The sequence below is a fragment of the Arvicola amphibius genome, chromosome 4 (assembly GCF_903992535.2).
Source record: "Arvicola amphibius chromosome 4, mArvAmp1.2, whole genome shotgun sequence".
Taxonomy (NCBI): domain Eukaryota; kingdom Metazoa; phylum Chordata; class Mammalia; order Rodentia; family Cricetidae; genus Arvicola; species Arvicola amphibius.
The window spans coordinates 49,655,176-49,670,067 of NC_052050.1; the positions used below are offsets into that span (position 1 = coordinate 49,655,176).

The 14,892-nt window shown below is 40.1% G+C and overlaps 1 protein-coding gene across 1 annotated transcript in view; it reads left to right on the plus strand.

Annotated features, from left to right (window-relative positions):
- LOC119811456 (NACHT, LRR and PYD domains-containing protein 1a-like) overlaps positions 1-7,116 on the plus strand; it is a 34,044-nt gene extending 26,928 nt beyond the window's left edge. Inside the window, exons 12-13 of the mRNA XM_042054880.1 lie at positions 5,854-5,898; positions 6,824-7,116. Of these exons, the coding sequence (XP_041910814.1) occupies positions 5,854-5,898; positions 6,824-7,116 (338 nt within the window). The remainder of the gene's footprint in view (positions 1-5,853; positions 5,899-6,823) is intronic.
- The last annotated feature ends 7,776 nt before the right edge of the window (positions 7,117-14,892 follow it).

The window sequence follows — 14,892 nt, forward strand, 5'->3', positions numbered from 1 at the left end:
TTGTTTGTGAAATTCACTGCTTCTAAGATCTCCCATTTGAATCATCATAGGGTGTCTAGTATTATAACACTTTAATGATTTTTGTATTGGGTTATAAATAATAGGTTTCATTGTGACATTTATACTGTCTTCATTAGTAACCCACTTCCTTATCTCCTCCATCTTCCAATCCTCTTGCTGTTTGAACATTTTGACCCACACAGTATTCTCTCTCTGCCCTCATTTTACCAATATGCTACTGATCGCATTTCCTAGCTCTTGTGAACAGAACTTCAATGAGCATGGCTATGAAAATGTCTCCATAGTAGAATATATATTCCTTTGAATATATTACCAGGAGTGATGTGGGTGGTTATGTAGGAGTTCGACTTCTAGATCTTAAGAAGTCTTCAGAGTGATTATCACAGTGGCTGCACTAGTTTACACTTCCACAGGCAGTGTGTTATAAACAGAGACTGCTGTTTTCTTTCTGAGCCATCCAAACCCAAATACTTAGACAAAAACTTTATTAATTACAACACTGTTTGGCAGGCAGCACCAGCATATTCCTAGCTAGTTGTTGCATCTTAACTCATTTCTATTATTTTATATTTTAGCACAAGGCTTGTGGTCTTTTTACCTCACATCTTGCTCCTTGGGAGGCTCAAAGCTGCTTCTTTATTAGCCAATGTTAATAAAACATATTCACAGCATACAGATGGGACTCCCACACCATCTCTCCTTTTCTGTCTCAATAAAAAGGAAGGTTTTAACTTTAACATAGTAAAATTACATTTAACAAAACAGGTATCACGCAAGAATTACAATTACAATATTTAGTCTTTTTGTATCGGGCAACATAAAGAAAATATTCTATTTTATCTTTGTGAGTCTAAAGCTTTATATCTAATTTATTTTTAATCATTAGAAAGGAAAACTAAAACTATAAATAAAACTATAACTCTAGGGCTGGAGAGATGGCTCAGAGGTTAAGAGCATTGCCTGTTCTTCCAAAGGTCCTGAGTTCAATTCCCAGCAACCCATGGTGGCTCACAACCATCTGTAATGGGGTTTGGTGCCCTCTTCTGGCCTGCAGGAATAAACACAGACAGAATATTGTAGACATAATAAATAAATAAATATTTTTTAAAAAACTATAACTCTAACAAAGAATCTAGAAGGATATACTATTACCTAAGCAAACAGGAAGTCCATTGTAAGCAACTTTCAAAACTCTAGAATTACAGAAATATCTCATTGCCTGGACAGTCACCCTAAGTTCTTCTATAATGTTGGGGAATTAATCTTCAGCCTACAGGCCCATAGTATCTGGCAAACTTTTCCATGAAGCAGGAAATTTGAAAGACTGTTTTGCCTATATTGGCAGTTTGTCAGTCACTTTTTTCTGTGTCCTCCATAATGTCTGGCAGACTCCTTCTTGAAACAGCAACCCTGAAGGACTGGCTCACCTTCTTTTGGCAAGTTCAGCAGTCACTTTTCTGTGAGTCCTCCATGTCCAGTTTATATAGAATACCATCAAGCAGTCCAGGAAAGAGCAGTTTTTTGCCCAAATGACTAGCCTTGTCATATTCAAGGCAAATTCCATAATGAATTTCTTCAATACCCATCAATTTCCTTGAAGTTTTCACTGTAGGAAAAAGTCTAAGTTCTTAAATTCTTCAAAATGTCACATTCTGTAGGTTTTTAAAGTGTTGAAGATTATCTATTTAACTGAAATATATCTCTGCATACCTAGAAAATCTAACATGACTATAAGTTTGATTATTATAAATGACTATCTATTAATCTGTAATTTTGAATTATACATTACATTTTTAAATGAGCAGTATAAACATTTTAAAAGGGACATAAATATACATAAAGCAAAATTGACCTATATTTGTATCAATTAACCAAAGTCCATACCAATGAAACATATTCATTTCTCTAACATATTCCCCCCGTCCCTTTTTTTTAGAAAGAGATTGACTGTGACCATTAACTACTTATAATCAACCCCCTTTTAATGAAAACAGTAATTTTTGGAATTTGGGCATTGTTTTCTCTAAACTGCTTCCTGTTGTTCATTGGGTGAAGTATTTTTAGGGTTCATGGAGACCTTTTGGAGACTCTTGTTCCATCAAACTACATTAGCCTGGAAGTAATCCACAGGTTCTCATCTTTTGTGAAAACAAAAGCAGAACTTCCTTTCTAAAGTAACATATCCTTAGACTAAAGTTTTCAAGTCAAGATACTTTTAAAAGATATATGTTGGTTTAGCTTAGCAGTCCCAGAATCAAATGTTTTTCAGCAGTTAACACAAGGCAAAAGAAAAAGAAAACAGACTCATGCATATAATACACTCTCTGTGTGTATTTTCCATCTTTATATGGCTTATTTTTTCTCTCTTACTTTTTAATATTTATTTTATTATCTTTACTCCTTTAATCTATGATTGTACCCTTTCTTCTCTCTCTCCTAAGGCCTCTATATTTATCCAACACTGTGACCCATTCAGAGGTCTGAACTTATCTTATTGTGTATCTGTAATCATTTTCTGATCAGAAGAAATTTTTAAATGCTAAGCAGGCCTGGCCAGGACTAACCATGTGACTTTGCCTGTTGACTCCACCCTGTCAAACTTGGAGGAGGTGTGTTCATGGCCTCTGTGAGTCATTCTCTCTATCCCTGCTCAGGGATGCAGAAGGTCTATTTTATCATTAAGCAACTTGTAACACTCTGCTCACAAACCCCATTTAAGTGCTCTGTAGCAGGACCTTCCAAAAGAGACAGAGCCATTCATGCTACCAACATGAACCAGGAAGTCATCTCTTAAAGAAGCTGTGCCTCTGCTTTCTGCCAGCAAACAGAGCATATCTGAAAAAAAAAAATGTGGCTACCAAAAAAACTCCAATTGACTCCCATTTTGTGAGCCTAGAAGCCCTTTCTTAAAGCTTTCTGAGGCTTTATGTGGATGTACGTGACTGAATATTAGGAGCCATTATGTAAGTGGAGACTGCAGTTTCATTTCCCAGTCACCCAGACCCGAAAAATCACACAAAACTATCATTAATTACAGCACTGTCTGACCAGCAGCTCAGGTATATTTGTAGCTAACTCTTACATTTTAAAGTAACTGATTTCTATTATTTTATATTTTACCACAAGGCTCTTGATTTGTTAACTCACATCTTGCTTCTTGGGTGGCTACAGGGCATCTGCCTGACTCTGCCTTTTTTCTTCCTGTATTCAATTTAGTTTTCCAACTGGCATTCTGCCCTGCCAAAGACCAAACAACTTTTTTTATTAACCAATGGTAATAAAACATATTCATACCATACAGAGGGAAATCCCACATCAGTTTATAGTGTTTCCCTGTCCCAAGTGAACTCCAGCATTTGTTAACATTTGTATCCTTGATACTGGACTTTCTCAAGGCATGAGAGTGAATCATAACAAATTTTAACCTGTATTTCCCTAATTTCTAAGTGTTTCCTAGACATGTGTGTTTCTTCCTTTGAGAATTCTGCTGCTACTCCTATGGCAAACCACAGAATTGTGCCATTTCCTTGTCATTTAGGTTTTTCTGATCCACATATATTCCTATTACTAATCTTCTGTCAGGTGTTATCTGGAAATAGCTCCTCCCATTCTTAACTGAATCTTCACTCAATTAAGTTTCCTTTGCTCTACAGAACTTTTTGAATGTCCTGACACACAATTTACCAAGTTTTGGTTTTACTTCCTGTGCTACCGAAATCTTATTCACACAATCCTGGCATACGCTACTGTGTTGAAATGTTCTGCCTATGTTTGCTCTATAAGTTTCAGGGTATTGGGGCCCAAATTAAGGTCTTTGATCATTTATAGTTAATTTTGTAAAGGTGTGGTCCAGGCATCTAGTTTAATTCTTCCATGCAGTGCTAAGTAGTTTTCCAGGACCACTTCTTTAACAGGCTGTCGTTTATACAAAGTATGTTTTGGGTTCTTTGTCAAAGTCCAGATAGCTATGGTTGTATGAACTTTTATCTATGTTCCTAATCTATTCTATTGATCTGCACATCTTTTTGTGCCAATACCATGCAGTTTTTACTACTAGGTCTCTAGTACTGGTTTGAAAGAAGGTGTGATGAAGATTATTACAAAATCATTTTTGTTCAGAATTACCTTGGAAATTCTATGTCTCTAGTGGTTCCACATGAATTTCAGCATTTTCCCGACTTTATTTGTGAAGAATGTACCTGCCATATTAATCAGGACTGCATTGAGTATGTAGTGTGCTTTCAATAGGGTGGCTATTTTCACAATATTAATTCTTCTAAACAATGAGTATGGGGGGAGGATGTCTTTTTATCTTCTAAAGCCGTTTTCAATTCTTCCTTTTATATGTATATATAAATTATATATTAATTTAATTTAAAATATATATTTATATAATTTATATACATATAAATATATATACCTCAAAATTTTCCTTATAGATTGCTTTCATTTATATTGTTAGGTTTCTGCCCCACAAGTGTGTATTTTTATTTATTTACTTGTTGGACAGTAATTTTTTTCATATTTTCAATCTCACATGAACAAGTGGAAACAAAATTGTTTAATTTTCTTTAGTGAAATAACAGTGCAGTCTTAGTTCAGCATCCACAATGCCAAAACCAATTCCCATTATCAGTACCTCTGGGGATGTCCAGCCCTTGACAGCTGTCAAACAGTCATGCTTCCTGCTTCTGAGCTGCTAGAAACAGGCTATATATGTGGTCAGAGAACAGGCTTTGCTCAGCCTCACCGTGAGTGAATCACAGGAGAACTGACCTGCCCCAGCATCAGCCAGTGTTCGAATCTCACTCCAGCATTTACTCTTCGGATGATCTTGGGAAATGACTTAACTCATTTGAGTCTGACCTTCCTCACCTGTAAACCAAAGATCAGAAGGAGTAACTCATAGGATGTTTGGAAAGTTTAAACACTGTTCATACACATGTCACAGTATGATTCTTAGCTGATGGGAGCAATGTTGCTATTTTTCTTCATTAAGCCAACATCTTCCTCATGATTTTGTTCTCTTCTTTGAGATTAGTTAAAATCTATTCTCTTCCATGAGGGAAAGTATTCAAATACTGGAAGATTATAATCATGCCTCTCTTATGTCCACAATCTCACATTTGGGTTTTTTAATTCATTGTCACTAAAATCACTATCTTCATTAGATGCTCCAGTTTATCTACAAGTCAGGATGCACCAAGATGGTCCAGATAGCATGGAGTGTAAGCAATATCATCCTTTTTCATATAAATGGATTCAGGGCTTCCAATACTACAAACTGGGTCCTTTGCTGACTTCCCTAAACTGTTAGAGCACAGTGAACTTAGAATCTTCTCAAACACTTGGGATTATTCATGAGCTGAAATTTACTAACTCCCTTCACTGAGTGTGAAAATTCATTCACTATTTCCTGGTGTGCGGTCTCACATCATCTTGAATCTGCCATCAAATCAGGAACACATATTTGGAGCATGTAAGTGTACAAGGTCAAACAAAGACAAGAAAATAGTTTTGTACACAGAAACAAATGTCAAATGTTTTAAACCACTAAGGAACTTCATAAATTCTGCACCGGAAATATAATCTAGAATAAAATTGAGGCTGTGATCCTGTGGGAGAAATGTCTGTTGCCATTGTTGTCTTCTCTTGCAATGATGACAGTTCTGGTTTCACGAGTCCTTGTGTAAGGAAATGTTCACCTTCCAAATAATGTCAGAATTTCTTTAGTTCATTCTCAAAATCACAGGCATGGTTGGGAGTTGCACAAGCTGCACTGACTGTTGGTGACAGGCATCATTATTGATGATCATCTCTCCTTTCTTCCAGGAGACCTCAGGCCTACACAGCCCATGATCCTTACATCCCCCGAAGGTCAGTAACACTTATACAAGGCCAGAGAAGCCAATAGTATTGCACAGGTAGATCATCTGATCCTTGAGAGAAGGTCAGTGAGAAAGGAGGGAGCCTCATTTTGCAAACCTTACCAGGACAGGTAGGCCATGTACCTGCCCCAGGGCAGAGTTTCTCTCATGCCTCTTGGCTTCCCATGTTGAAAATAACCCCACCCTAGAGCATGAATAATAAATACCCAGAGACAGATATTGGGGTTCAACCTGAAAATCAGAAAAGCAAAGCAGCATGTTACTGGCTCTTATCTCTACCTCAGATTGAAATGGGGTGAGATCCTGTATCCACAAACTCCACAACCCACACTTCATAATACACTGAGTTCCTGTCTCTTCCCCCTTATATTCCTCTCTCTACCCAGCTATATTACTCCTGTCTCCACCTCCCTAGTGCTGGGATTAGAAAAAGTTATCCCAAGTGCTGGGATCACCTTAGTGTGTGCTCTATTTCTCTTTTAGACAGATTTAATCTTGTGTAGCCCAGGCTGGCCTTGAACTAACAGAGATCCCTCTGCCTCTGTCTCCCAAGTACTGCGATTAAAGGTGTGCAACCATTCCCTTCCCTGTATGGCTGACTAGTATGACTGCTTTGCTCTCTGACCTTTAGGCAAGCTTTGTTTATTAAGAAACAAATAATACATCACTATACTACCCACTCCCAACCTGAACACCTTACCATAAACCCTTCCTTCTAGTTAGGGAGAGTGTCAGACTAATAACTGTCCTCAGGAAGGATACAGCTTCTCTCTCATGACTTCCCAGAGGAGGAAGGGGACCAGAGGTGCAGGGTGCAGATGAAATATGTTAAAAAAATAAAACAAGAACGGAGCAGACAGTGGAAGAGTCCATGGAGGACCCTTTCTATGCTCAGGGTCAGTCTTCACCCTTAGATGCTTCTGCCTTGCCACACTTTGTGGACCAGCATCGGGAGCAGCTGGTGGCCCGAGTGACATCAGTGGACCCTCTCTTGGACAAGCTGCTTGGTCCGGTGCTGAGGGAAGAGGAGTATGAGGCAGTGCGGGCTGAAGCCACCAACCAAGACAAGATGCGGAAGCTCTTCAGCTTCAGCCGGTCCTGGGGCTTGGACAGCAAAGAACAAGTCTATCAAGCTCTAAAGAAAACACATCCTCACCTCATCATGGACCTTTTTGAGAGGTCAGGTGGTGGCCCTGTGGGATCCTGACATCTTAGTGGCTGAGGGGTGAGCATTCTTCTTTGAGTCCTGGCTCTGCCTGACCTTCCTTTGCCCCACCCCTCCCCCAGTTTCTCCATCTATAAAGCAGTGGCCATCTGATGTGCCTTTCTGATGACAACGTTTCCAGGACACCTCTTGGGGACCCAAATGTCCCCTCTTGGCCTTCCCCATCCTGTTCATGTGGGATGTGCATCTCAGGAAACTTCCAGTGGAGCCAGCAAGTCTATTCAGCCTTGTCCAGCTGGCTTTCATGGCCTGAGTGGCCATCTCAAAACCACCTGACCCACCATGACACAAGCAGAACTGGGAGCTTGGGGATGGAGACAATGAGATGGTGTTTTCCCTGGAAAGTGAATTCTTATGAATATGAAAAGAAGAATATTTCCCACCCTCAGTTTCTGTTGTCTTTATTGATTCTATTTCTATTTTCCGGTCTTGAACAACTTATTCATTTACTTCCTTTGTTCTTTGTGTTATTTAAATGTTTTAAGGGATTTATTCATTTCCTCACACTATTTGGGTTCTCCTGGATTTCTTTAAGGGATTTATTAATTTAATCTCTGAGGACCTCTATCATCTTCATACAAACTTTTAAGATCTTTTTCTTGTGCTTTAACTATGTTGGAATAGTCAGGACCTGCTGTGGTGGATAGGTGGGCTCTTGTGGAGATATATTTGCCTGGATGTTATTGATTGTATTTTTATACGATCATCTAGGCATCTGGAATTGGAATGATTAAAGGTCTAAGTACTGGTATCTGGATTTGTTATGGTTTGGGTGGGTGTCTGTACCTTGGTTGCTGTTTCTTCTGATTATAGGAGAGTGTGGTAGCTGTTTGCTGCCTGGTAGGAAATTTTATGCACCTAATATGTGTGGTCAGTGAGGTTTCCCAGTAAAACATATTTTTCATTGACAGCTGACTCTTAGGAATGGGGCTAGGCTAAGAGTCTGAAGGAGTTCACAGGAGGGAGGAGATCAGAGTGTTCAACAAGGACCTGCTTCTTTAGTCTCCTATGAGACTAAATGAGAGGAGCCACAGTGAAAAGAGGTCACTCACAAGTCGGCTATAGCACTGGGGGTGAGACTGGATTGGATCTAGAGGGAGAGAAGGAGAAAGGAAAATCTATACACAGCCTACCTGCTTCCCTGGCAGGAGTAGCCTGTGGGTTATCAGGAGGTGTCTGCTGGAATTGGGGGTTGGGATAAAGCAACAAGTGGGGTAGGGAGGCTGGGAGGGGAAAGTCTGTGGGATCCACAGGAGATGGTGGCAGAGGAGGAAGGAAGGCTGAAAAACAGGTGCTCTGTTGCAGAGATAGTGATGAGACTGGGGTATTGGGTTTGGGGGAGAGGAGGAGTGGCGAAGGTCCTCAGTCCGCTTACCTGTTTCCCTGACTACACAGCTGGTGTGATCACAGGAATGAATGTCAGCTGGTTTGGAGGCTGAGCTCCTGGGATGAGTTGGGGGAAGGAAGGTTGGAGCAGAGGATCTTTGAGATTTGAAGGGAGTGGCATCAGAGGGGAAAGGAGACCACAACAGGTGTTCTTTTTAGTTGGAGATGAGGTTGGGATACTGGGAGCTGAGGAGGAGAGGAGACCTGCAGTCAGCCTAGCACAAAGGGATATGCCTTTTGTTCTTAAAAACTTGTGAGGACAGCTGCCAGCCCAGCAGGCTGGCTTAGCTGCGCTAAGACTCACGGAACACGTGTGACCAAGGCGGCGGGTGAACAGGCGGTGCGGCGGTGGGTTAACAGCACAGACACAGAAAATAGACATAAAGCTTTATTAAAGGAGAGAGAGAGGGAGAGAAAGAGAGAGAGAGAGAGGGAGAGAGAGAGAGAGAGAGAGAGAGAGACAGAGACAGACAGAGAAGGAGGAGAGATAGGCGCATGTGCACACGCAAAAGGGGACAGTAAGAAGAGAGAGAGGGAAAAGATACAGGATGACTCCGAGAGACCAGAGGTCGCTGGGAGTGGGCATGGAAAGGGGTGGGGACCAAGAGAATAACAGTGCCTTCTTCTCTAAACATCATGGAATTTTCCCAAAATTGATGATATACTCAGACACAAAGCAAGACTCAACAGATACAAGAAAACTGAAATAATGTCTTGCATCCCGTCAGATCATCATGAATTACAGCTGGATCAACAACAACAGAAAGCATACAAACTCATGGAAGCTGAAAAACTATCTTTTCATTAAAAAAACTAGATCAAGACAGAAATAAAGAAAGAAATTAAAGGCTTTCTAGAACTTAATGAAAATGAATACACGATATACCCAAATTTATGGGACACAATGAAAACAGAGCTAAGAGGCAAGTTCATAGTGCTAAGTGAATACATTAAAAACTACAGAGCTCTAATTCTAGCAACTTCACAACACACCTGAAAGCTCTAGGACAGCGAAAAAAGAATTCGTCACACTCAAGAGGAGTAGATTGCAAGAAATAATCAAACTCAGTATTGAAATCAGTAAAATAGAAAGAAATTTTTTTAAAAAATCAATAAAATGTAGACAGATTTTTCTTTGGGCTGCAAGTTCACAAAAAATGAGGCAGAAGTTTATTATTAATTATGAAAGCTTTTCCCTAGCTTAGGCTGGTAGTACTTATGAAAGTTAAATCAAGGTCAGATAAGCAATTTGCACAGACATATACCCCCTAGTGAAATTGAGGTAGTCACTGAGTTTTCCAAACAAAAATAGACCAGAACCAGACATTTTAGTGCAGATTTCTACCAGCCTTTCCAAGAAGACCTAATACTCCTCAAATTTTTGCACAAAATAGGAACAGAATTAGCGTTGCCATGCTCATTTTATAAGACCACAGTCACCATGATACTCAAATGCAAACAAGATTCGGCCAAGAAAGAACTGCAGTCCAATTTCCCTAATGAACATAAATGCAAAAATACTTGTAAAATATTTGGAGTTTAGGCCTGGTGGACCCCAGAAGCCAAGCACGGGTCTACTCTAGGTCTCTAGACTTGGGGCAGAAAGAATTTCACTGCCCTCTGGTACTAAGTAGTCAGGCACCATTAGAATTTTTGTCAGCAGAGTCCTGCCTAGCACCATAACAGACTGTGCCAGACAATAAGACCCACGAGCAGGTCAAAGGGGGACTGCCCAGGACTCTGAGGAGGAAAGATGGTCCTGTCCTGAGCCAAGATGGCTGAGTATGAAGAAACCCATAGATGGCATGGGGCAAACAGCCACAATTATGGTATACAAATGTATGGTATGGCATGGCATGGTATGGTATGGTATGGTATGGTATGGTATGGTATGGTATGGTATGGTATGGGAAAAAGAAAAGACAGAACGGTTCATGTCCTGTGGACAGAGGCAGATCTGAAGAGGAGAAAGCAGTGAGGAGCAGGCAGATGAGGGTGGCTTGATTGCCACCTAGGGCCATAGTGCTGTCTGGGCCTGGGCTGCTGCTGGGGCCCAGGTCTGGGTTCATGACCCTGATGCATTCAAGGTCTGTATTGATGTCTATGACTCCTGATACCAACAAAGGTCCAGAAGGTAGAGTTGGCACCACCCCTTACTGACTGCAACTCTGGGGAGAACTGGTCCTGCCCCTCATCCACTGAAGCACTCAGGAGAGTGGACCCTACACCTCCCCTGGGCAGCACAATAGAGCTGTCCCTGATGGGGTAAGTGTGGGAGAGCTGACCCTAAAAGCAGGAAAGTAGGAGAAATGGCCCCACCCCTTGCTCACCTCTGCAAAGGATGAACTAGCCAGGTCAATGCAGGAGAGCTCTCCCTGGTGGAGAGGATAAGAAGCAAGAGCTGGCTGGTAGACTGACTAATCCTGCAACTACCCAGGCCCAGAACCAGGATTTGGACTGGCCAATAACATCTAACTCATCTATGATCTGCTGGAGCAAGTGAAGGGGCTGGTATTGCAGACCCAAAGCTGGAGAATTTCCAAAACATAAGGCAACAACAGGCTGTCCAAGAGGAGTCCATTTGAGGGCCCAGCATCAAGAGTGTAGCAAAAACCAGAAACCCAGAACCAGATCAATGGCTCCTTGCAATAAACACTTGTAAATAAAGATCTATGAATAAACGGTTTACTGCATGACTCACTGTGTCACACTACAGCTATCATGACAAGATTGATTTTTTTCTTTTTTTTCCTCTAAATTTTATGTTATTTTGGGGGGAGAGGTTGCAAGGACAGAAAGCAGATACAAAGGGATGAGAAAATAAGTGGAACTGAGATGCCTGATGTGAAAGTCACAAAAAATAAATAATAAGAAAAAATACTTAATATGTTAGAAGAAACATTAAAAATGAATTTAAAGAATACTTGCATTTCAAATGCAAGACCGTGCCGAAAAGATCATCGGTGATTATCCAGTAGGCTTCATTCTAGAGTTGCAGGGATGGTTCAATATATGAAAATCAACAAACATAATCTGCCATATAAACAAACTTAAAGATGGTAAAGGAAAACACATGATAAGCTCATCATTTCATTAGATACAGAAAAGGCCTTTAATAAAATCCACCCCCCCTTCATGATGAAAGTCCTTGAGACATCACGGATACAAAGGACTTGTGTAACTATAATAACGGCAGTTTACAGAAAGTCCATAGCCAACATCAATTTAAATGGAAAGTCAAAGCAATTCCACTAAAACCAGGAACAAGAGAAGGTTATTTACTCTCTCCATACTTAGTCAAGATAGTATTTAAAGTCTTAGTTTGAGCAATAAGCTAAGGCTTATTGTTTATAAGATGTATAGGCTGAAGGAGATCAAGGGGATATAAATTGGAAAGGAAGTATTCAAAATATCTTTATTTGTAGATGATATGATAATATACATAACTGACCCTAAAAATTCCACTGGGAAACTTCTACATCTGATAAAACAATTTTATCAAAGTAGCTGGATAGCAAGTTAATTCACAACCGACACCACAAGTGACAAATGGACAGAAAAACAAATTAAGGAAATAACATCTTAGCCTCAAATAAAATAAAATATCTTGATGTAACTCTAACCAAGCAAAGGAAACAATTGTATGATGAAACTTCAGGTCTTTAAAGGAAGTAATTGAAGATATCAGAAGATGGAAAGATCTCCCACGTTCATGGATCAGTAGGATGAACATAGTAACACATGTAAACTCAAATGTTCTCCCATAGTACAATGCAAACATGAAGCACAGTTAATAAAATCTCAGAAACAGATATTGGGGTTCAGCTTGAAGACCAGAAAAGCAAAGCAGCCAACCACTAACTCTTACTGAACCTCAGTCTGAAAATGGTGATCCTGTCTCCAGGAAACCTCAGAATGAGACTGAGCCTAAAAACGGTCTCCTCCCATTTTATAATCCTCTCTAGTTCTCGAATTAAAGGTGTGCACCACTGGGATTAAAGGCACACACTGCCCAGTTTCTATTTCAACTAGTGTGGCTACTGGGATTAAAGGTGTGTGTTAACACTGCCTGGTCTGTAAGGCTGACCAGTAGGGCTGTTTTCCTCTCTGATCTTCAGGCAAGCTTTGTTTATTAAAAATATAAATGAAATACCACTACACAAATACATGTTAACTTGTTACTTACATGTTAAAAAACAAAAATAGAAAAATATTTAAATCTTTACAATTCATAATGAAGTTATCATGTTTCTATAAGAGCAGAAGGTCTTTCATGTACACCATGAAATCATGCTGTAATCACAGCACACGATAACCTCAACTATGAGCCAAGGTGTTTCAGAAGCATCATAGGGGTTGTGTGGTGTGTGGGTTCATGCAGTAGGAAGCACTCAGGCTGGGTGCTCAGAACCAGAGGTGTGAGGAAGTCACATGATGCAACATGGCACACACTGTAGAAACTCCTCAGATTCCGTGCACATTTGAATTAAGCTTGGCCATTTCATGTACACAAAATGTTTTTCTTGTCGAAATTTTGCAATTGCCACAGTGACTTTATCCCATACAGAGACGTGATTCACAGCTTAAGAATCTGATGTATGTCAGAGGTGCATGTCTTAAATCCAGTACTTGGAAGGTAAAAGCAGATGGATCTCTGTGACTTCAAGGCCAACCTCATCTACAAAGCAACTTCTAGGGCAGCTAGAACTGTTACACAAGGAAAGCCTGTGGAAGGGAAGGAAGGAAGGGAGGGAGGAAGGAAGGAAGGAAGGGAGGGAGGAAGGGAGGGAGGGAGGGAGAGAAGGAGGGAGAAAGGGAGGGAGAAAGGAAGGAAGGAAGGAAGGAAGGAAGGAAGGAAGGGAGGAAGGAAGGAAGGAAGGAAGGAAGGAAGGAAGGAAGGAAGGAAGGGGAACTGATGGTACAATTTTAAAATGAAGGGCAAACATAAGACTGTGATTAAGAGACTTGCTGCTATTGCATAGACTCAGAATTCTACTCCAAGCACCATAATCACACAGATACACATTCAAAGACACACATACACAAATGTACACACATTTACACACAAAGACAAACATATAAAAGAATGACAAATTGGGATTCCACTTCATTGCTCACCCATCTACCAAAGTAGGACTTAATGTTCATGACAGTATGTTTGCCGCAAGGGTAGGCCTTCCAGTTTCTTTACCCAGGCTGTCTGGATACTCTCTGCATCAGGTTTCTGAGCCCCTACTTCCCAGACTCATAACCAAAGCTGTTATCCTGTTAGCCTGGCTTCTCAGTGCCTCCCATCTTCTACTCTGGACTCCGCAGGTGTGCTAGCTCAGCCTGTGAGAATCTCTGAAACTCAACCTCTCGTTATCTCTCAGGGCACACTATTTTCCTTATTGTCATGCCTACCCTTCGTGTTGTCACAGGCAGGCAGCTTCTCCCAAGACTTCTTACACAGAACCCTCTAGGGTTTTATTAGACAAGAGATAGTTCCATGTTTTGACCTTCCTTCCCGCTACATTGACTTCATTGGAAATTTTGAAATAAAACTAAAAAGTTGGGTATTACAAGGGAACTCAAGGCTCATAAATGTATACAACAGATATAAAACCTTGGGTTTCTTTGTAAATAAGAGAAAATGCTAAAATGTCATGCTGTAGAATATTAGTTGAAGTTGTGCTACATTTATTTATGCTATGAAACATTTGTTTTAATGATTCAAAGATGTGCTGCGTTCTTTTAGGTTACATTTGTTTAACTCTGTGAAGCTGTGCTACTTTGCCTGTCTAAAACACCTGATTGGTCTAATAAAAAGCTGAATGGCCAATAGCTAGGCAGGAGAAAGGATAGGCATGGCTGGCAGGCAGAGAGCATAAATAGGAGGAGAAATCTGGGAAGAAAGGATCAAAGATCTAGGGGGAAAAAGGAGGAGAGGAGGACTCCAGGGGCTAGCCACCCAGTTACATAGCAAGTCATAGAGTAAGAAGTAAAGGAACATATACAGAAATAGAAAAAGGTAAAACCCAGAGGCAAAAGGTGGACGGAATAACTTAGTTTAAAAAAGCTGGTTGTTAGAAATAAAGCAAGCAAGGGCAGGACATAGAAGTAAGAATAAGCCTCCTCTAAACACTACAGAGAAACCCTATCTTGAAAAACAAACAAACAAACAAAAAAGAATAAGCCTCCATGTGATATATTTGGAAGCTAGCTAGTGGACTTCCTAAAGAACCATAAGAACAAAGAGTAAAAACAATCAACAACAATATCAATATCAATTTGTAAATATAAATTTAAGTCTGAGTTTATTAAAAGATCCATAACATTGAAATATATTTAGGTATACTAAATTTTATTTCATGAATTATTGGTATATAAAAA